The sequence below is a fragment of the Epinephelus lanceolatus genome, chromosome 12, assembly GCF_041903045.1.
Source record: "Epinephelus lanceolatus isolate andai-2023 chromosome 12, ASM4190304v1, whole genome shotgun sequence".
NCBI classification, from domain to species: domain Eukaryota; kingdom Metazoa; phylum Chordata; class Actinopteri; order Perciformes; family Serranidae; genus Epinephelus; species Epinephelus lanceolatus.
Window position 1 is genome coordinate 40,226,438 of NC_135745.1, and position 23,957 is coordinate 40,250,394.

The 23,957-nt window shown below is 40.4% G+C and overlaps 3 protein-coding genes across 3 annotated transcripts; 2 read left to right on the plus strand and 1 right to left on the minus strand.

Moving 5' to 3' along the window:
* The first annotated feature begins 6,870 nt into the window (after positions 1 to 6,870).
* LOC117272062 (uncharacterized) lies at positions 6,871 to 10,714 on the plus strand. The gene is made up of 5 exons (XM_078172833.1): positions 6,871 to 7,040; positions 7,214 to 7,289; positions 7,416 to 7,535; positions 10,257 to 10,335; positions 10,512 to 10,714. Exons 1-5 carry the CDS (start codon positions 6,913 to 6,915, stop codon positions 10,598 to 10,600), a joined length of 492 nt encoding a protein of 163 aa, XP_078028959.1. The 5' UTR covers positions 6,871 to 6,912; the 3' UTR covers positions 10,601 to 10,714.
* A 2,276-nt stretch (positions 10,715 to 12,990) lies between these two features.
* LOC144465012 (uncharacterized) lies at positions 12,991 to 16,501 on the plus strand. The gene is made up of 5 exons (XM_078172834.1): positions 12,991 to 13,169; positions 13,362 to 13,458; positions 15,719 to 15,838; positions 15,935 to 16,013; positions 16,130 to 16,501. The coding sequence occupies exons 1-5, from the start codon at positions 13,060 to 13,062 to the stop codon at positions 16,216 to 16,218; spliced, it is 495 nt and encodes a 164-aa protein (XP_078028960.1). The 5' UTR covers positions 12,991 to 13,059; the 3' UTR covers positions 16,219 to 16,501.
* A 5,420-nt stretch (positions 16,502 to 21,921) lies between these two features.
* LOC144465013 (uncharacterized) lies at positions 21,922 to 23,285 on the minus strand. The gene is made up of 5 exons (XM_078172835.1): positions 23,108 to 23,285; positions 22,899 to 22,971; positions 22,665 to 22,781; positions 22,441 to 22,519; positions 21,922 to 22,230 (listed from the first exon to the last, which is right to left on the minus strand). Exons 1-5 carry the CDS (start codon positions 23,212 to 23,214, stop codon positions 22,142 to 22,144), a joined length of 465 nt encoding a protein of 154 aa, XP_078028961.1. The 5' UTR covers positions 23,215 to 23,285; the 3' UTR covers positions 21,922 to 22,141.
* Positions 23,286 to 23,957: the final 672 nt, after the last annotated feature.

Below are 23,957 nucleotides of genomic sequence, written 5' to 3' on the forward strand. Positions count from 1 at the left end.
ATCACTTGAAATGTGTGACATTTTAAAGCGTAAGCAGGAAGTCTCAATGCTCCGACCTGACCCTGTTTATCTCCAGACTCCAGAGCTTTTTTTTTTTTTTTGTCTGCCTTCACACACGCTGCTAAGCATTAGGGCTAATTTGGAGTGTCGTTAAAAGGAAGTAGATGGGGCCGATTAGACAGCGGTCGATACGCTAGAGAGGCAAGGGTGCGGAGGAGACGGGGAGCAATTTGCAATCAGTGCAGTCAAGATCTCATACACAGATACATGCAGTATATACTTCGAGGCATAGTGTATGAGAAGTAAACATATTGCATAATATGTACATAAAGACTGAGTGTATATTGTCTGCTTGGGAGAATTTTGTTTTTAAGCCATTCATTCCATGGATAAAGAAAATGCTGTGTGTTGTAAATAAAATAAGTGCATAATGAGTGTGTCCTGGTATCGTGCTCTCACACACAAACACAAGTTTCATAGTTCATCACCTCAAGTACGCTTCTCCAACAAAGTGACACCATGGAGATGCACAATAAACCAGTTAGATGCAACATTAAAGGAAGACTTCACCCACAAAATAATGATTTGGACATCTCATCCCCCTGTTATGTTGACTTTGGGAAGATAAGTTGATTTTTCTTGCCTGCCTGCTCAGTGAACAAATCCAAAAATTGAGAATATTCCCAAGATACTGGAGAAAACGAAGGCAAAAATTCTTAGACACCCAGATCATGGTAGATGCCCATCCCAATACCCCCCTTAGCCCTACCCCTTGGCCCTACCCCTACATTTGCGCGTTCCTGCGAGGGGTAGTGGTGTCCCAATTCCTTTTTCCGTGTAGGGGTAGGGGACATAACGAGGGGTAGTGGGTATGAAACTAGCCCTTCGGAGCGAGGGATTTCAGATGCTGACTTGCCAGCGAGGGGTAGACGTCGCCATGGCTACCACCGAGCAAGAGACGGGGAAAAAGTTCATACATAGCTAACGTTACCATCGTCAGGTTGCTTGTTAGCTAGCTAGCTAGCTCGCACTCTCTGGCGTCTGTCATCTGTCCTGTTCTGCAAAATTGTCGGATTTTTCACATTACGATAACACGCCAGCTAGTATAACTATGCTGCCTCATAATGTTAGCTAGCTAGCTAGCTAGCAGAAGTCCCTTGTCGTACATATCTTATTATTTTAATGGTACGTTAGTAGCAAGCATAATAGTAGCTAACATTACCGTAACGTTGTAGATGCCAGTTGGAAATGCAGATGGCTCACGGCTTCCTGTTTAAAATAGTTACGAATGCGTGAACGTAACCGACGCGGTGACATCGTGAGTGGTGTCCCAATTCCTAGGGAAAGATTTCAACCCCTACCCCTCGTTGCTTCATTTCGAGGGCCAAGAGGTAGGGCCAAAGGCTAAGGGGTAGTGGACAAGGGGAGGTATTGGGATTGGGCCAAAGTTGCACAGTAGCTTCCCCATCGTTCTCTAGGAAAACCTCAGCTTGAGGAAGTCTGTCACAAACTGGCTCAGGGAATGTGACAAGGAGGGAGTACTTGCAAGGTTATACTTGAAACAATTAACGCTAAGGTTAATACAGATGAATGCTGGAGTGTGTAGGTCAGCCATGTCAGCATGAATGTGTGGTTAATGTGCTATGGTGGTGCTGAAGGTGTCGACCAAAAGACAGTAATGCAGTCTGGAAGCTGTAGGGAAGGACGGGACAAAGTGAACACAGAGGCCAGCTTTTATCGCCTAAGGGCCAAGGTGAGCTTAATTAAGCTGACGACCCTCACATGTCAGTCAGAGAGAGGGGCGTCACCTGATTCAGGTTTGGTTTCAGATCTACAAAAGTCACACTTCAACAAACATATCTGAATTTAAAATGTATGTCCGTCTGTCCTTTGTGAAATAAACAAATTCTTTAATTATATGGTAGAAAACAAAATAGTCATGGACAGATCAGAGGATTTTGTTGGTTCAACAATCTGAAAAGACATCTTTTATTTCATTTGTGGCAGTAGGAGAAAAAATGCTTCACATTTTGTTGAGTAGAAAAGCGTCTAACCGTTTTCAGGCTGCTATTCGGTATCATGGAGGCAAAGACTGGATGGACTGATATATTATTAGTCAAGCTGTGTAATGTCTTGTCTGTCTATATATTTACTGTATCTTTCAGGGGTTTTGTGAATTTAGTACACTTATTATTTTCTCCTTTTTCTCCCTCTGACGGCACAATATTTATTTGTCGATATATAGTTCCTGCTGTACATATCTATATTGGTATATATCAGTCTCATATGAGTATGTGGACTGGTCTACAGTTGAGGCAGCAGCTAGCAGCAGGAGCGTGGTTGTAGCTGGAGGTGGTGTCTTCCGGAGCATTCGGCCCCTCGCTGTGAAGCCTTTTAAAGTTCCTATGAGATGAACAACAAAAAAACAACAACAGCGCATCTCCGGTGGATTCCTCATGCGTCACCAGTGGGTGTAACTAAGATGTGAAACCAGTAAAGGCTGCCTTTCTTTTCGTAACTATCAGATGCGGCCCAGAGGAACCCTGCTGGACCATGATGATCATGTAATCACAGCTTCCCTGTCGGAGTGCAGCTGTGGACCTTTGCTGTGTGTTATTCGTCATCTCCCTCCTCTCATTTCCTGTGTGCTCTCTAATGTTCCCTAAAATACCTCACAAATGAAGTAATGATAGAATGTTATGCAACCTTTAAAGGTCCCATGATATTTGGAGGTCACCCCTAAAGGAATACTTCATCCCCTAGATGATCATTTGCTTATTTATTACTCATCCTGTGTTACGTTGAATTCCGGAAGAACACTTTGTTTTCCTCGCATGCCTCCGCAGGGAACAAAGAATCCAGAAAAGGAGAAAATTCTTGATGAATTAACAGCAAAACTATATCAAAACATCCATTTATCCAGTCATATGCTGTCCAAACAGACGGCCCTGTCAACAGGGAACTGAACGAAATGTAAAACTTAATCAATGCTCTCATTAAACGCTGAACACAAGGAGCTGCTGGTCCACCTTGTCTCAATCAGTAAGTTAGTTTGTGTTACTGTGTGACTTTGGTCAGTCTGAATTAACCCTTTAAGACCAAATCAAAGCAAGAAGCGATGAGTTGATTGTGAGGAGCACGATGGGATGGCTGATGTAAGAGAAGGACCATATAGCTGCGTCCATCATGGGATCTTTACCAACCTTCCCTAAACAAAAAAACAATCACACACATACTTAAGCAACAAAACTGACTAACCAAACACCAGATTCAGGTCATGTGAAAGTATTTTCTTATCTTTTCTTTGGGTCACGCTCTGACAGGCAGATCACATTTTAAACAGCCATGAAGACACATGGTCTCCTGAGACCAGTCAGTCCGTGAATAGCACAGAGTCCCAATCAGGTTCAGACCTCCCATTTCACTTCCATCCAGGTTAGTCATTAAGGTCCCCTTGCAAGCAGAACTAATGAGTCCCCAAACGGCAACATCTCCAGGACTCCACCTAAAGACTTGGAGAGGGTCCTCTACTCTGAGCAACTACTTGGTACACAGAGTTTCCTCAGTTTGGCACGCAGTCTCACAAAGGCTCCCCTCTTGTGTTTGGGGACCGTGTGCCCTCAACAACAACAGCTCCAAGGACCACAAAAACAATCACAACAAGGTTTTTGGAGGTCTACGGAAACATGCCAACTCTTAATGACACAGGTGCACATTGAGTCTGTAACAAAAGGTCTGTGGAGTGAAACAAAGAGACCTGAAGGCAGCGAACAAATTGGCTTCTTCAGGCTCTGGCAAGTGAATTTTCTCTGCTGCCATCAGGGCATCAAAATTATTTATCCACTCTGCAAGCCAACTTTTAAATGCTCCTTAACCTCCTGAGACCCAAACTTTTGTTTGGTTCACATTTTTGATTTCTCCTTGCTATTTGGTATTAGAAGGATCTGATAAGTATAAAAACTAAACATTATCAGTGATAATAAAGTCCCAATGTCCTTTAACGAGCTGATGAGAAATTCCTTGTCTTTAAATGAATACTTCCTATTGACGAAATCCGTTGTCATATTAAACTACAAATGTTACTAATCACAAGTCTTACCCATCGGATGTATTCAGGTTGTGTACCTTGTCAACATTTGTGTCAGAGTTGGCTGCAGACTGACGTGGCAGAGATGGCTGCCATCTTGTTTTTACATTTACATTGGTGTATTGTGACCATAAGATCTATGGTCATAAACTCTGGGTAGTGACCAAAAGAATGAGATCGCGGATACAAGCAGTGGAAATGAGTTTCTCCCGTGGGGTGTCTGGGCTCAGCCTTAGAGATAGGGTGAGGAGCTCAGACATCCGGAGGGAGCTTAGAGTAGAGCCGCTGCTCCTTCGCGTCGAAAGGGTCAGTTGAGGTGGCTCAGGCATCTGATCGGGATCCTCCTGGGTGCCTCCCGCTGGAGGTGTTCCGGGCACGTCCCACTGGTAGGAGGCCCCGGGGCAGACCCAGGACACGCTGGAGGGATTATATACCTCGTCTGGCCTGGGAACGCCTTGGGGTCCCCCAGGAGGAGCTGGAAAGTGTTGCTGGAGAGAGGGACGTCTGGAGTGCTTTGCTTGGCCTGCTGTCCCCACAACCCGGCCCCAGATAAGTGGATGAAAATGGATGGATGGATGGATTGGTGTACTGTGCTCTTACTGCCACTAGATGGCATAAAAAAGTGTCCACGAACGAGGACAACAGGTTTAAGTTAGGCAGAATGAAGCATAAAGTCAAGGAAACCCCAAATGTAATGTCCCCGTATGAGGACACAGGGTCTCAGGAGGTGAAGTTAGATTTTATTCCATATTCCATATAGTGTGTTTGTTTGTTTGTATGTTACTGTGTGTCTCTGTGTAGAAGCTGCTCACAACTAATTGCTTCAAGCAGGATTAATGAAGTTGCTTGAATTAGACGTTTTGTCAATTCGTGGTCTGTCACTGGTATAGCAGATCTGACGATTAGAGTCCCTTTTATGTCCAGATGCTAAAATGTTTTAAATTGCAGTAAACGGTAATTACTGTATTTTGGTTTTTTTTTCAAATGGGTTAACTGCACTCATGTCACAGCTTCTATAAATCAAGATGAGCTGTGTGTGTGTGCATGTCTGTGTGTGTGTGCTTGTTGTTTCAGTGACCGTGGCTGATTAAAATGTTCCTCTATGAAATCACAAGATTCTTCAATTCCACATGAACATGAATAACAAATGATGTGCATGACATTATTTAATTATTCATTGACAGTGTCGAGTGGCTGGTCATTGACAAAATAGTTTACTAATTAGCTTTGTTTATTTAGCTTTGAATGAGTGAATCAGAATGAAAATGAAAAATAAAAACCATATCTCAAACTGTGATATCAAGCCACGCAGACAGATTTTTTCCATCCAAGTTTTGAGATATGGTTTTCAGTGATTTACATGTCCACCCCAGTATCATTCATTCATTCATTCATCTTCTAACCGCTTCATCCTCTTGAGGGTCGCGGGGGAGCTGAAGCCTATCCCAGCTGACATTGGGCGAGAGGCAGGGTACACCCTGGACAGGTCGCCAGACTATCACAGGGCTGACACATAGAGACAAACAACCATTCACACCTATGGACAATTTAGAGTTATCAATTAACCTAGTCCCCAGTCTGCATGTCTTTGGGCTGTGGGGGGGGCCGGGGTGCCTGGGGGGGCCCACACTGGCGTGGGGGGGGCATGCGGGCTCTGCGCAGGGGGGCTCCCACACCCGGGATCGAGCTGTCAACCCTCTTGCTGTGAGGCGACAGTGCTAACCACCACACCACTGTGCCGCCCTCCACCCCAGTATCATTTTTATACAATTTATTAGTTGTTGGAGACAATTTATCGACAAAGGCATTGCTGCCGAGTGTTCCACACCTTAAGGAATATTTAACCAACAAACTGATCATTTGTGTATCAAATACTGACCTGTGTCAGGCTGAATTTGTGAAGAAAACTTTGTTTTTCACACATGCCTCCATGGTGAACGAATAATCCAAAAACAGATGAAATTCTTTTTTAAAATGTATTTTTTTTCTTTCTATTGCAAGACAAAATACAAAACACCAACAAAATAAGGCAAGGAAGACAAGAACTGGATACGAATGCAGATACGGGACACTGAATTAAGTTTGTTTTTCTTTCCTTTTTTTAAGATTTTTTATTCAATAGGAAAGTTTAGCATTAAATGGGGAGAGATGGGGGATGACATGCAGCAAGGGGTCAGAGTTGGAATCTAGCCCTTCGCCACTGCGGCAAGGACATAACCAGTAAATTACGTTTTGTCAGGGGATAAAGGGAGACAACTGTGTTGGCTGTTGCATTTTCACTAAAACCATAGTATTTTAAACACTTAAACACATATACAGAGGTGAATTAAATGTTAATTTTGCTGTTTTCTCTGAAACTGTCTCTGTTTTTGGATTCTTCGTTCACCGTGGAGGCATGTGCAAAAAACAAAGTTTTCTTCACAAATTCAGTGTAACTCGGGGTGAGGAACTGACAAACAAATGATCATTTGGGGGTTGAAGTGTTCAAGTGCTCCATTATGAAGCTAACATCTAAACATTATTTTTCTTGAACTCCACTGACATCCTAATTTTATTTTTATCAAGCTGCCATTTCAAAGGCATTATAAATCAATAAACATGTGCTCTAGTATTTGTACAATTCAGAATGACAAGCAATTTATTGCCAAGTCAGACAGTCACCACAAGACATGCATGTCACATCCTGAACCAAACTGATTTCAAGGATCTTTACTGGGCCTCATAAGATTTTGTATAAAATAGCCTACAAGGGGAAGCATCTTCTCAGCACTCGTTCACACTCCAGCTGTGCTCTACAGGAGGAAGAAACCTGATCCATTTCAACCATGAAGACTCTGCTGCTGGCCTCTACTCTCTTTGTAGGACTTTTTGGCTATCTGGCTGCTGTCCCTGCCCCTGTTACTGTCCCAGTTCCTGTCCCATTTCCTTACCATGCCTTCTGCAGAACAATGTGGTGAGTTAGGATCGCTAATCTGGTTCTGGTCATTTTGTGTCTCTTGTGTTAAGACAACATTATTTAGTGAGGAAAGTTCAATTTGCTATGATTTTAAACGAAACTTTGAGCATGTTAATGTCAATTGTTGATGCTGTGAATGTGTCCAAACTGTGTCACTTCTCTTTGTAAAGGCTCTTTGCGACAACTTGTGCTGAAATCAGCACCAAAGTAGAGCAACAGATTTTAGCCTTCAACCCTGAGTACATGGTAAGAACCGTTCTTCTGTTAAATGTGAAATTTAGTCAACACAAAAGAACAGAAATCACATGTACAGTAATGTCATTATGGCAGGAATTAAAACATTTTAGTGTAATGAAATGTTTTGTGTTCCAGCTTGTGTCAGCCACGCCTCTGTCCATCAAAGCCAACCACACTTCCCTGGACAACCCAGAAGGAGAGAACATCACCTTCACGTTCAGCCCCACCATACTGACTGGTGGCTGCTGTATGACTGTGAGTATCCATTATATGACTTCCATTATATGTTTATATAAAGTTATACAGGAGTAGGTTTTGTAAAATTGTAATTACAGCTTTACAACAAGATGTGAAACAATTTAAAAAAGTTATTCCTTTGGTAGGTGTGTATTCTCTGCCAACAAAACAGCTGGTTTACCTTCTTTCTCTGGCCGATATATGTCACAGTCAGGCCTGGAATTTTGTCATTTTAGGGGCAAGGCCACGAGGCCTTTTGATTTTTATTTTGATTTCACTTAAGTTGATGAATCCATCTCTAAATGCAATGAGTTTTTAATAAACACAGTAACACTTCTAGAGAAATAAAAACACAATTTTTATCAAGAGAAAACTTGATTTCAGAATGTTAATGATTAAGACTTGTTTAAACCAAGTTTTAATGTCTTCTGGATACAGTTTGATGAGGTATATGATACAAGTATATATGGGGACTTGTGTCATGCGTAAGAAAGACATAAACACTGCGTGTAGTTTACATATTTTGTCATGTATTAGATTTATGCATGGTATTGTTCCCTGAGGAGAAGTAGTCACAAACACTTGACAAAATTCTGAAATAAACATCACTTTATTTTGAGCTGATGATGGAGGCAGCTAACAAGTAAGTCATCTCATTTCCTTCTCATCTCTTTTTCAATCAGTTCATCAAATACTTCAAAACAAGAGAGCTCTTGCACACCTGCATTTTTCTTCAGGTTTGGCACAAATTTCCTCTCAGGCTCCAGGATGAACTGATTAGATTTTGCAGGTTAGAGGTCACAGTAACCTTACAAACCACACTTTTGGCCATTACTCAAGAATTCATTTGCTAATTGTGACAAAATTCAAACAAATGTCTAATAGAATAAAATAATGTGATGATGTGAAGACATTCTATATCCAAAAGGTTAAAGGTCAGCTTCACTATGACATCGTAATGTTTTTATGCAACGTCATCACACAGGAACACAAGGCTCAGATACTGAATTGGTGACAGTAATCTTTGGGGTCCACCTAGAAGCTATGCTGATTGTACAGATCTTCTGTGTGGGGGAAGATGTATGTGAAGCAACCATGTTTTGGAATTTGTAGCTCCTTTGCAGCAGCACCCATATCTGAAGTGAAGAAGGGATGTTTCTCCCTGGAATCATACATGTCAGTACAGTGATAACTTCCATTTTGTCAAAAAAAGTCCACTCAATACTTCATATTGAATTCCTTCAAAGCCTTCATAACATATACTTTATGAGTCTGGACTGAATGCTGCAGCATCTTGACTACAACTGTGTACAACTGTAATTCTAGTTTCAAGGGGAACTAATGTGTTTTTCAACCTGGGCCCTATTTTCCGATCTACTTTTGTCTAAATGAGTGATAGGATGTTCATTATGTGACATTTCTCCAGTATGAAGCTAGGGCTGACCTGCCTGCAGCCCGTGAGCGCACGCTATATTAAATAATAGGGCACTCAGACAGCGTCAAACAACGTTAAAATACGTCCACTAAAAGTGCATTTTTTTCACACAGATAGGCTCGGATTGTTAGTATAATTATCTGACAACATAACAGAAAGGAAAAATGAACGTCTGTGTTTACCTTTAGCTGGATTCAGACATGTTCCTCTGCCTGTTGCTGCTCCCTCTCTCTCCTCGTCCGCTCTTCAGTTTCAATGAGCTCTGCGTCCGTGTATGTCCGTGTTCAAATAAATACGGGCGCTCATCAAATTCAAATGGCTCATCCAGATCCAGTTGGTCAAAATCGGTTAAAAATTCAGCCATGGCTACTCCGAACAGAGTAACTCCTCGTGTTTGTAAGGTCAGTCCAGCGGTAACTTCCTGCAACGACTCAAATCTTGCGAGACGTGAGATTTCAGAGCCAGACTTTCACTCTCTGAGTGAGTGTTTTGACTTGCCACGACAAACATGTCCGAATTTTTAACCGATTTTGACCAACTGGATCTGGATGGACCGTTTGAATTTGATGACCACCCATATTTATTTGAACACGGAGTACACAGATGCAGAGCTCATTGAAACTGAAGAGCGGATGAAGAGAGAGAGGGAGCAGCAACAGGCAGAGGAACATGTCTGAATCCAGCTAAAGGTAAACACAGACGTTCATTTCTCCTTTCCGTTATGTTGTCAGATAATTATACTAACAATCCGAGCCTAAAAAATGGCTAAAAAGTGTGAAAAAAATGCACTTTTAGTGGACGTATTTTGACGTTGTTTGACGCTGTCTGAGTGCCCCATTATTTAATATAGCGTGCGCTCACGGGCTGCAGGCAGGTCAGCCCTAGCTTCGTACTGGAGAAATGTCACATATTGAACATCCTATCACTCATTTAGACAAAAGTAGATCGGAAAATAGGGCCCAGGTTGAAAAAAAACATTAGTTCCCCTTTAATGTTTGATGTGACTTTAGGCCTGATGGTTTGGTTCATTATAAAATGTGGGATTCCACTTTGTGGGTTCACATCTGAACAGCCCCAAGTTTATTTTCATTAATGCTGAAAAAGACAAAGAAATGCTGTTGGCTGACAGAGGATTTACAGTAAAACCAATCCTTTAAGTCGGTATGTGCTCACAATCTGGCAACAAAGGGTCATTTCATATTTCTATATTTGTGTGTTGGAAACCACTAATAAAGTCATCTGTGACACTGCATCAGCTCAAGTAAAGATCTGTGTGTAAGCTTATTTACTTGCTTCCTTTCCAGGGCCTGTCCAGCTCTCTTGGATTCACCAGCCTTCTTGATGGTGGACTCAACTACTGCAACCTCTACAACCTGCTGTCAGGTGAGTTCAGGATCACATCTCAACATGGATTATCTCTTTTTGGATGATCAGTTTTTATGCTGTGTATTAGTGTGCCTCTTTGCTTTATTAAGATATAAACTTCATCTTTGTTTTTAAAAATCAGTTTCAAGCATGAAAATGTAATGATTTTATTTCCATCAATGTTTTGATCTTAGCGAGCGGCGTCACCTCAGAGCCGGGCTTCACTGAGATGACCAATGAATGGGCTTGCCTGGGCTACGGACTCAGCACCTGCAAAGCCTGACGAGCTTTATTGAAATTACTTCATCAGATCATGTCATGATTTCATTATATTTAAATTAGAAACATAGTTTTTCCCCCATCCTTGAGAAAAATACCAATAAAAAGTGGAATTTGATTGTGGCTCTGCATGTGTGCATTTTATTTTTACCAGGCAGTTTTTGGACAGACCACCAGTACTGTTGCAGCTGTAGCGCCCTCTTCCTGACAACTTTTACATGGTTGTATTGCTGGGTTTTTATAATGCCTATACATATGGGACTGGTTTCACTGGGGGCAGGTGATAATTTCCATCCATTCATTCATTCATTTAGGCTAACATTAGAGTCATGTTTCACAAGTACGTACATGTGGATTTACTCAGTGGTGACATGACATTAAAGGGACAGCTTACCCCATAGTTAAACAATACATACTTGTCTTCTTACCTGTAGATCAGTCTAGACTGTGCGTTGCAGAGTGTTGGAGATATCAGCCATAGAGGCGTCTGCCTTCTGTCAGTATAACGGAACTAGATGGCACTCAGCTTACAGCAATGTCTCTCCAGAAATCACGTCCTAGTTACTCAAGATAAAAACAAACAAACACAGGACTTTCACCCAGGAGACTGCCATTCACGTCCCAAAGTCAAGGTTTATCTTTTAGTGACTGTGAGCATTGTATTACGTTAAGGACGTGTTTAAAACTGCGATTGTTAGAACATTTGTATATTTTCACGTGAGTCAGTGGAAATCGACCTAATCTGTTGTTCACGTGTGAGAGAGCATTGCGCTGGAATTATTCAAGACTATATTGGAGGTTAATTTCTTAGATCTTGGGGGCATGTCATGTTTATCTGATGAGGGGAATTTCCTGTAGTAGTGAATGTGTTTTATAGGGGGCAATCTTCTTTACAAGTGCAGCTGTTGGTTGTAAATTGGGGTCAGAGCCTCAGTATGGTATAAAAATATGTACATTCTAAGGCTGACAGAGAACACTTGGGTCTTCTCTCTATACTGCATGTATTAAAGATTGATTCACCACACAGAGTCCATCACTTCTCTCACAGTTGCCTGTAATTCTTTGCCTCCAACTACATCACTGTCACAAGTGATGGACATGGTATGCAGCACATACTGAGGAATGAATTGCTTCAACTGACTTTATTTACAATCAGCACAGATTGGACATCTACATTAAAGGTGACAAATTTGCCCTTTCACATCATCTTACTATATAATGATGAAAACTCTGTCTGTGTGTGTGTGTGTGTGTGTGTGTTCCATGTTTTTCTCCTCACTGACTTGGTCAATCCATGTGAAATTTGGCACACTGGTAGAGGGTCATGGGAGGATGCCAATGAAGCAATATTACATCAATTGGCCAAAGGGGGGCGCTATATAAAACCGATTGAAATGTCAAACTTTGAATGGGCATATCTCATGCCCCGTATGTCGTAGAGACATAGGAGGAACACATTTGCCTCAAGAACCCATAACTTCCGCTTATATATAGATTTTTTTTGCCATTTTGAATTTTTTGAAAAACACTTCAAATGGATCTCTTCCCAGGAAGTTTGAGCGATCTGCATGAAACTGGGTGAACATAATCTAGGGACCAATATCTAAAGTTCCCTCTTGGCAAAAGTTGGAAAACTTACTAAAACTGAGCTTCTATAAGGCAATGAATATTGCGGAGGGCGTGGCTCATCACATAAAGGTGTATAACATCTCAAGGGTTTCACCCATCACCACGCAACTTTGTAGGCATATGACCACACATAATCTGAGGGGACCCCTCCATTATTGACCCCATCAAACAAAATGGGGGCGCTAGAGAGCTCATTTCTTATCTAGGCCTAACCGCCATATGGATTTTTACTAAACTTGGTAGATATGTAGAACAGGACGCCTCAAGGTGACTGGAGAAATTTAACTCTAATTGGCAACTGGGTGGCGCTATAACAACAGAAAAATGCTTCAAAATGGCTAAAATGCGACCGATCGCTGTGGCTCCCCCTGTGGACCAATGTTTGTTTTGTTTTTTTTTAATTTTTGGTATGACTAAGTCATGGTATGGTATGCTGTACTCAGTGGGTATGGACTAGTCTAAATATGTTTAGTATTTTAGATTTAAAAAAATGTAAGTGCTTAATCATGGTACGCTATAATACCAGGTTTTTATCAGTGTTTCACCTCAGACCCAGAGCATTAGTATTGCCTGTATGAAATAAATAAGCACAAACTCATGCACATAACTCGTCATTAACTCTAATAGCTGTGACTTAAGACATGAGCTCGCATCTTTGATCTGCTAAATGTCTGGCCCTCGTGATGAGCCTTTTAGATCAGACTTTTCCTCAGACATGTATCTACTCACGCAGTTATAAGCTCACATTTTGCAGTGATACTTCACACTCTACAGAGCAACAAACCAGCACTCTCACTCACTTGCCACATAGAAGAAACCTGCTTCACTGCAACCATGAGGCCTCTGCAGCTGCTACTGGCCTCTGCTCTCGCTGCAGGACTGTTTGGCTCTCCAGCGGCCAGCCAGCCTGTCCCCCCCTACCATGCTTTCTGCAGAACGCTGTGGTAAGACTCACAGATTGTTGTTTATGACTGGTTTCTTTGTGTCTTTGTGTTCGAGCTCAGAAAGAAATTCTGTCGCCTAGCAGTGCCAAACATTAGATAGCATAAAAGCATCAGCTGGAAGCAAACTGTAGCTGCTTTCTGTCATTTTATGAATAATGTGTTCATACTGTGATAATTGCTCTCTTCCTCCAGGCTCTTTGGGATGCCTTGTGCTACCGTCCGCACCAAATTGGTGCGTCAGATTCAAGCCTTCAGTCCAATGAAAGGCTGCGAAAAATGTCACTATATGGTAAGTTTTGTTGTTTCATTGCTTTTCTGGTGTTTGAACACACATTGAAATACATTTTATACACTTAACACATGACATATGAAGATGCTGAAATATTTTCTTTTATTTCTCTACTGATCATTTTTCAAAATATGAGCCTGTGTTTGCAAACTGTATTGAATGACACAAATCTTTAACAATCAGAAAGCATTAAGTGAAGTCAGTTTCAGTCGCATAGCCCCGTTTCACAGAGGACAAATTTGCCTCAAAGGGGTTTATACAACATATGGCACCCTGTTTCCTTTGACCCTCAATTTGGATACAAAAAAAAGGGAATATTATAATTGTTATCAATCACTTCAAGACAAGTTTCTGCCTTTGTTATGAATGCTGTTTAAGTTTCTAATATCAAACGTATTTTAAAAGCACGTCTATGAATTTTCGTTTGCTGTGATTTTGCTAAAGAATGTGTCATCTAAGATTTACCCTTTAATGTATCCAGTGATAACATGCAGTACATTATATGGCCAAAAGTATGTGGACACTCCTGCCTTACATATGGTCTTACGCGTGAATAAGAGTAAATCTCGGCAGCCAGGTTCAAAAATCTTGCAGAATAACTAAGGAGCAGAGGCGATAATAGCAGCATGAAAATTCCTATGGATTGAGATGCAATGCATATTTCTGGTTCACTTTGCGTAAGTTACACTGGTATGTTTTAGTCTCTCAGATCATCTCAGGAAAATGTTGTACTTACCTAAGCCAGAAGTTTTTATTTTTGCGAAGTAGACATGATATAGGTTGCACAAAGTTTGAAGCTGTGTACTTTTATCAGTACAGAGGCTGGCAAAACAAACCTTATCTACTACAGTCCGTGAACCTGGAAAAATCTGCAGGCAAAGCTCAAACTTGAAACCTTTATCTTACTATCTTACTATATCTTACTATATAATGACTGTGGGTGTGTGTGTGTGTCTGTTCCATGTTTTTCTCCTCACTGACTTGGTCAATCCATGTGAAATTTGGCACAGTGGTAGAGGGTCATGGGAGGATGCCAATGAAGCAATATTACATCAATTGGCCAAAGGGGGGCGCTATAGCAACCGATTGAAATGTCAAACTTTGAATGGGCATATCTCATGCCCCATATGTCGTAGAGACATGAAACTTTGCACAGAGGTGCCTCTCCTCATGAGGAACACATTTGCCTCAAGAACCCATAACTTCCGCTTATATAGATTTTCCACCATTTTGAATGTTTTGAAAAACACTTCAAATGGATCTCTTCCTAGGAAGTTTGAGCGATCTGCATGAAACTGGGTGAACATAATCTAGGGACCAATATCTAAAGTTCCCTCTTGGCAAAAGTTGGAAAACTTACTAAAACTGAGCTTCTATAAGGCAATGAATATTGCGGAGGGCGTGGCTCATCACATAAAGGTGTATAACATCTCAAGGGTTTCACCCATCACCACGCAACTTTGTAGGCATATGACCACACATAATCTGAGGGGACCCCTCCATTATTGACCCCATCAAACAAAATGGGGGTGCTAGAGAGCTCATTTCTTATCTAGGCCTAACCGCCATATGGATTTTTACTAAACTTGGTAGATATGTAGAACAGGACACCTCAAGGTGACTGGAGAAATTTAACTCTAACTGGCAACTGGGTGGCGCTATAACAACAGAAAAATGCTTCAAAATGGCTAAAATGCGACCGATCGCTGTGGCTCCCCCTGTGGACCAATGTTTTCTAATTTTTGGTATGACTAAGTCATGGTATGGTATGCTGTACATAATCACGGAAACTGTCAGTGTGTCATTCTGTCAGTCAGTCATTCTGTCTGTGCCACGTTTTTCTACTCACTGACGTGGTCAATCTATGTGAAACTGCACATAGACATTGAGGATTGGCATAGGTAGAAGGTGACAAAGCTACCAATGGGTATGGAGTAGTCAGTTTGAATTGTTTCATTTAACTAACAAACTCTACGTTAAACATTGCTGCCTTGTTTATGAACTGTATTTTGTAATGTGTTTTTGTCATACCTGTTGTTGCTGACGTGATTTGATGTTGTCGTCCTGTTTATGTTGGATGCTGCTCGTTGACCCTATTTTGTCTCAGTCTCACTTGCAAAAGCAGTTTTGATTTCAATATGACTTTCTAGTTAAATAAAGGATTTATAGGTGCTATAGTTAGTTTTTGAATGCGTATAAACAGTGCAAAATGATTCTTTATCAGGTCATACACAAAAACCTGAATTGTCCTCTGTTCCAGCTTGTTTCAGCCACTGACGAGGAAATCGAGGCTCACCACACTTCCTCAGACAGCGTGCACGTTGAGAGCATAGAGTTCACCCTGCACACCACCATTCTGACGGGCAGCTGCCGCGTGTCTGTAAGTCTCACCGTAATTCAGTCCTTCACATGAATGACTTCCCGACATCATGAGCATAACACATATAAACCTATATGATTTGTTTGTTTGCAACAGGCTCAGTCTGCTTCTCTCACATTCAGCAACCCTCTTGATGGTGGCCTCAACTACTGCAACCTCTACGACCTGCTGACAGGTGAGTCTTTTTTTTAATAGACATTAATTATGTTGTTGCTGTGGTGAAAAAAATCTTTACATATATGTGGAATGATTTCCATCTTTCTGTAATTACAAATGAACCTTTCATTTTAGCAAGTGGCCTCGACTTAGCACCGGGCTTTCTGGAGATGACCAATGAATGGGCTTGCCTCGGCTATGGATTTGCCACCTGTAGAACCTAACAAGCATGCAGTTACACAAGTATGGCTTGGCTTTGTCGTGTTGTGTTTTGAAAATGTATGCAAATGTTTCAGTCGGTGCAGAGGAGGGTCATTATTCTGCCTGTGACTCTGCTCGGTACATCTGAGTCATGGTTTTGTCCTTGATACATGTGAAATGGAGTACAAAAGTACAAAAGTTAGACGTAATTAAATGTCACATTCAGACTTTGTTATATGAATCACAGTTCATGACAAAATGTTATTCAAAGTGCATAAAAATGAAATAAAAAGTATGTAAACAGGACTGTGTGCATGTATGATGTTTAAGGTCTGCTGACATGAGATGTTTCTGTCTCAAGCTCTCTCTGTGGACATCAATGTCACCATCATCTGCTCATCAGATAATACATTCACTGAAATTTTCCACACGCTTTCATATTCTGCATGATGGTCGCTCACTAGTCAGATGACTTCTCTTAGTCGGCTGGACACACTCAAAGTGGAATATTGCAGAATGACGAGGCTTGACAGTAAGTAGAACAGTGCAGCAGTGGATGTTGAAATTCTGTGTACTGGATAAAAAGAAATTCGCCACAGCAAAAGAAAACATGTGACCAGGGAATCGCCAACAAGCATGAGGCCTGTGCAGCTGAACACAATGGCTAAAAAAATGCATTGATATTTTAAACACACCCAGTGTGGAGATGACAAAAACAACAATAGGTAAACTGGAAAAATGGTAAAACAGAAGGTCCACAAAAAAATAAAAATGTAAAAGAATTGCTGGGACTGTGATGAGTTTTAACTAGCTGCTAGTTACTGGCACATTACTCCCTTTCTCCCTCCAACACACAAACACACGACCAGCAGAGTCAGAGGAGTATAATGTGAGCATAAGGAACATAGGAAATGGTATCACTGTATACTGACAGACATGGCAACTGCGAGTGGTGGAGATAACTTTACAGGACTGTGAACAGCTGACCAGCAGTGGCAAAGAGCTCTGAGCACACAAACCATCATATACTGTATACCCCAATGAAATGTCAGGAGGGTGTGAAAAGATAAAAACTGCCCAAGTCTAATTTGTACACCAACCCAGTCTCACTCTGAGGTCAACGAAAAATGTAGTTTTATAACTAGGTTCGGGAAAAAAGACCACATCTCAAACACATCCCATTTCCGCCCAATAGTATTTAAGCACACCTGATGCATTCTCTTTCCCTTCGACACATTTCTCATGTTCTCAGTCTCACTCCCTTTGACCCTCGACTCTCAAACTTCATCCCTCAACCCTTCATCCCTTCATCCTTCATCCATTCAACCCTTGAACCTCATCCCTTCATCCCTCAACCCTTCATCCCTCATCCCTTCATCCCTCATCCATTCGACCTGCAACCCTCATCCCTTCATCCCCCATCCACATCCTTTCATGTTCTAATCCCTCGATCCTCACCCCTTCACGCTTTCCTCAGAATCCATCATATGCAATAAATCATTCAAATCTTTATCTTATTGGTGTGGTCTTTCTTCGTGAACCAGCGCTTGGTCAGTGACAGCTGGCGTCAGACAAAGAAGCTGTCCTTTCATGTCGGCATGATATACAGCTGGTCACTGATGCTGTATATATATATATATATATATATATATACATATGGGTGATTCTTCAATTAAGGGAGTTTTCAAGAAAAAAATAGTTTTTTTAGAAAAAACAATTATTGTATTTGTTAGGGTTAGGTTGTAGTAGCTATGAAAAAAATAATTGTGTCTCAGTGATGACATTTTAATACTTTTTCAGTGTGTTGAAAATTCAAATGTGCCAGAGTTTCACTGTTTTGGGCTTGTCCCCAACCCAGACCTTTTGACATCCCCTCTAAAATAAAGTAATAAAAAGTGTTAAATTCATTCAAACTTTAATTTGTATTTCATCATAACAAGAAAGACATTTTTCAAATTCATTTAGTTTGTATATGTTCAATTTTCAGTTTTTTAACAGTTAAATATTGCTGTCCCTCGTACATCTGTCATTACATCACACCCAACATTTTAGAGAGCAATAAAGTTTTTACAGTTACTTACATTGTTGCATGCAAATTACAGGTATTAGAGGGACATTCCCAGACATGAGGCACAAGCCTGATTTTTTTCATGCCCACAAATCCAATCCAATCCACTTTATTTATATAAAACATTTTACAAACGGAGGTTTCCAAAGTGCTGCACAGAAACATAAATAAATTACTAAAAACCAATACTCAATAAAATACTAAAAGCAGTAATATAATCAAATAAGAGCAATAAATTAAAAACAATAAATAAAAACAAATAAAATCATTCTCCTGCTACGTTAAAAGCCAGAGAATAAAAGTTAGTCTTAAGACGAGACTTAAAAGTTTCAACTGTAAGGGCTATTTTAATCTGAGGGGGTAGGAAGTTCCACAGTTTAGGGGCGACCACAGAGAAAGCTCGGTCGCCCCTGGTTTTAAGTCTTCTCTTAGGGACCACGAGCTGGAGCTGACCAGTGACCTCAGTGAACTCGGGGGTGTGTAGATTTGAATGAGGTCCGAAATGTACATAGTGGCCAGTCCATTCAAAGATTTAAAAACAAACAATAAAATTTTAAAATCAATCCTAAAACGAACAGGAAGCCAGTGCAGCGAGGCCAGAATGGGGGTTATGTGCTCGTGTTTCTTGCTTCCTGTTAAAAGACGAGCTGCAGAGTTCTGGACTAACTAAAAGTGTAACAGGGCATTTTGATTAATTCCTGCATAAAGAACATTACAATAGTCTAAACATGACGTGATAAAGGCATGCATCACACGCTCAAAGTCATTAAACAATAAAACAGATTTAACTTGGACTTGAACTGGATTTGACGACAGCGTTTATTTATTTGTCGAGTTTAAAATCTGTATCCACCTTGACGCCAAGGTTGGTGACTGTTGTTCTAAGACAGTGACTGAGGTGGCCCAGAGCTAAGGAACGGTCAACAGAAGCTCCACTGGGTCCAAACACGATTACCTCAGTTTTGCTTTCATTTAAATTTAAAACATTTTGGGCCAACCAAGCCTTGTTGTCATTCAGACACTCGAGCAGGGGTGTCAGGGAGCCACAGTGGTTCTTTTTCAATGGTACGTAAATCTGTGTGTCATCTGCATAAAATGTAAGTAATTTGAAGTTTTATACATCCTGGTCTGAGAGTATGTTTATTAGGCGTCATTACCAAACAAGTTACTATTTGAGTATTTTAATTCAGTAATAGGGAATTTCACTTTATATAAATATATTCAGTGTGCAGTGTATGCTAGCTAACCATTTAGCTTAGCAAGTCTAAAACCTAGCCAGCTTTCGGCTCCAAAAAGTGAAAATTTTCATTACCATCACACAAGTGGTTGTGATGGTAATGAAAACTTATCTGTTTATTATCTTACAACTAGAACATATCAACATAATTTACCATTGAACATGGCTGATACACAATTAAACAGTGACCAACTGTAATTTACATTATTTTTTGTTTGAAGTTGTCAACATGGCCCCAGCTAAACCAGCTCAACGGTCAAAAAAATATAGAGACAAAATCAAGGAAGATCCTGAGAAATATCAGCAGTATCTTGAAAGAGAAAAAGAAGAGATACAAAAAAAACACCACATATGTCTCAGAAATGCTGAGAAAAGCCTGGAGCTGAAATGCATCTGTTGATGTGCATTAAGTAAATGAACATGTTTGCATGAAAGAACATTAAAATGATGAGCAAAATATCGTAAGGGTGCCCTCTGTCTCCTTTATTATTTGTTCTATCTCTCGAGCCTCTAGCACAAAAACTACGTCAATCCACTAATATCGTCCCTATTACAATAAAGTACACTATTCATTGTATATATATCACTCTATGCAGACGATGTGCTCCTCTTTATTAGTGAATTATCACAGTCGCTTCCTTATATTTTTAGGTTATTCATAGACTTTAGCAATATCTCAGGATTCAAAATAAATTGGCAAAAATCTGCACTCTTACTGCTAAGAAATAACGGAGAGGATCTGACTCAATTTAATATTCCAATTGCAAATTAATTTAAATATTTAGGAATCGACATACAGGCATAAATATGTGCATGTCCTTACTTGCAAAATGGGAAAGTGTTGTTGTTTTTGTTTTTTTGTAGGACATGATGCACCCTTTTTTGTTTTTTATAAATGGATATGGGACAATATGCCACTATACCCAAATGTATCGATGTGCAGGCACATCTACTGTCTGTCTGTTTGTCTGCCCTTTTTTATGTTGGCATAAAACTAATAAAAAATTGTTAACAAAAAAAATGACAAGCAAAAACATCAACACACTTCTATGACTGTGCCATGTATTGTATAATTTCGTATGCATAACATTTCCCAGCCTTCATGTGTGACATTGTGTGGAGCTGTACTGGAAAGAAAAGCAAGAGTAGCTACAGGAAGCAAAATGATTCAACATCACAACAACAACAGTAGCATTCGAATTATACGTTTAGTCACAAGAACCAGATGTGCTGTGTTTAGTGTTTGGAGTGAAATGCTTATTTGCATCACCTGTCCACAGGAGGCTTTTTTTGGCATCAAAATGCTCTTAAATGCACTTAAAAATCACAAAATCCCTGCATTCTCCAGTCACTGCTACAAAGTCTGACAGTAAGGATGTGGCATAATGTAATATGGACACTATTATTACACTAGTATACACAGTACACAGAGTAGAATGAGTGATAATCTTTTTTAATACACCTGCAAACCTAATAAAGATGTTCTCCAGATTCTGGGCAGCCCCATAGTGGAGGGTATACACAGGTATGCAGGGTATACCCACCTCTTTTTCCCTGGTAACCTACCCATCTACCTATTAGTAAACTCACCTCATCATCTACAGCACTAGGCGGCCCGCGGGCTAAATGAGGCCTGAGGACGACAGGAAGTCTTTTCAGAAGGAAAAGAATGAAAATGGAGCATGACTAATTGTTTTAGTGTTCAAGAGTCTTGTGGATAGCGTGACAACAGCAGATTGTTATGTATCATGCGCATGTGTGAATAATCACTTTACAGTCCAAGGAAAGAAATGAGCACAACAGACTCAACAGTCAAATCATATATGTGGATCAACAGAATTACTGGTGGTTATTAAACTTATACAATGACATTTCTCATTTCAGGTACTTCACTTCCTGCCCCTGTGTGTTTCCCTCCTGTGTGATTACCTGCCCCACCCTGATTGGTCTCACCTGTCCCTCATCACCCCTCCTCCCTTGTGTATTTAGTCCACCTGCTGCCCTTTGTCTGTGCCAGTTTGTCTCCAAACCACAGTTTGGTCCCAGCGTTCTCTAGTTTTGATCAGATATCTTCGTGGTTATTTTTGGGCTGTTTTCCTGGTCGCCCACCTTTATTAAAGACCTTGTGTTTTTGAGTCCTCACTTTTGTTGGTGCCAGTCTGATAGCTGTATGCAGAGTTCTGATCACATATTTCCTCACACATTTTTAGTCTCTTGCGCCATTTGTGTCTGTGACGTTCATGAAATTCCAGGCTCAGAGATGTTGGCGACCAGAATAACAGTGTCCAACATTCAGTCAAAATGTTTCCTGTCTGCATGCTTTATAGTTTAAGTGACAACATGCTTTAAACTTAAATCACAGCAACCAGTATGAATCACTTCCTTGAGGAACATGTCTCAGATACCAAATATTCACCACTATGTTTTTATTCATTCATTCTTTCATTGTTTATTTCCATGTGTGAAGACAGATGTAATTACATTCAGAGCAACTCCACGTTATTTTTTTATAACCCAAACAAAGTGATCATTTAAAAACAGGAGTAATGGCATTTATTTAAGTGTAGTTTTCATTTAGAAATTCCATTTTCTTTATCAGAATGATGAGAGAGAAATTTCCACCACGACAAAACACACGTCACTATGATTTGCAGGCAGAGAGTCCAACGCCAAGGCAGAGCCACTCGTTGGTGAACTCCACAAAGCCTGGAGCTTTGGTGAGTCCACTTCCTGTACAGACAGGAAACAGAAAGAAAACAATTAACAATCAACAGACAGAGATGGCTCCCAGTTTACAGATTTCCGGACTTGATTCTGACTCTGATTAGAAAATCTCCCAGACATGTTGGAATGAGAGTACTGCAGACATTTGACTAAAATGAAGGTCTATGAATTTCAAAATAAAGTCAACACTAATATGAGTGCGTTTACATCACCTACCTTGTATTACGTTGCGGAGGTTACAGTAGTTGGTGCCGTTGTCAAACAGGCTGAACCAGAATGCGGACACAGATGTACCCTGAACAGCAACCAAAAACATGCTCATGACACTTTATAATGGGCTTTACGTTAAAGAGACATCTATAGATCACATTGATTTGTATTTCCTGTAAATGAATATAACTTAACTGATGGTAATTAAGATGCAAAAGTATGTGACTCACTTCTACGTGGCAGCCCATGCTCATAGCTGTGGGGATCATGGTGAAGTTAACACTCTCAATCTGGCCGACTGCAGAGGTGTGGTTGGCCTGAACTAATGACGGTGTCACCGAGCCGAGCTGCATTAGAGCCACAGAAAGAGCGTTTTGGAAATCAGTATCCTTGTAGAAACTTTACATTTACATGACAGTCACCAAAACACATCCATGTGAAGCAAAATATCTCCATGTTGTTACCTTGTATGAGCCCATGGCTTTAATCTGAGTCACGATGGCCATGTTAACTCGATCACATGACAATCCGAGCAACCTGGGAACAGAAGTCAAATACATCACTGTCTATATTTATTTGTTATATCTTACTGTATATCTCCTGCTATTCACACTGCACGATCAATGAGCTAAAGGAACAATTTAACCACCACCACTAAAAGCTGAACTCTTACCAGACAATCTTGCAGTAGGCGTGTGTCGTTTCAGTCGGTCCGCCATTTATCACCACGCACGTTCCCAAAAAGAGAGCGCAGGCCACGACCAGAGTCCTCACAGCCATGACTGAAGTTAGCGTCTTGTTCCAGAGTTCTCACAGGACTGTGTGGATGTCTCTGCAGTTAGAGTTTATATAGAACTCTGCATGAAGACAAACAACTTGCAGTCCCTTGGCTTGTCATGTGGACCCGTGGCAAAGCGATTTGCATGACACTCCACACAGACGGCATGGCATCTTTCACACCAGCAAAGTTTGATTCAACTTCCTGACTTCAGCAGAGGTCATGGGGAATTTAGGACAAACCAATAAAATACAGGGGGAAAAAAGTTTTTATTTTGGAATTTGTTCCTTTAAATTTTTTAATCTTTCTGATCTTTTAAATGTTTAATGTCAACACATTACAACTCAAAATAATAACAATTACATTATTTTTTTCATATCTTTATTCTGACCTGAATAATAATAATAGGGCATTTTAAGTTTGTTTTTATAGGATTGCAACTAATAATTATTTTCGTTATCGACTGATCTTGTGATTGATTTCTTGATGAATCTGATTGATTGCCTGCTTAATGAAATGTCATGAAATAGTTTAAATAAAGAAAAGAAAAGTCAAGAAAATCGGCTTTAATTGGCTTTTTTTGTTGATAAAACTGTCAAAAACCCAAATAGTGTATTCAGTATACTATGGGAAAAGAATACACCTGCAGTTATTTATATCTGTGAAGCTAGAACCAGTTAATTTTGGTCACTTTGGTTTAATATAATGACTTAAACAATAGACTCTTAATTCACACATATGAAAA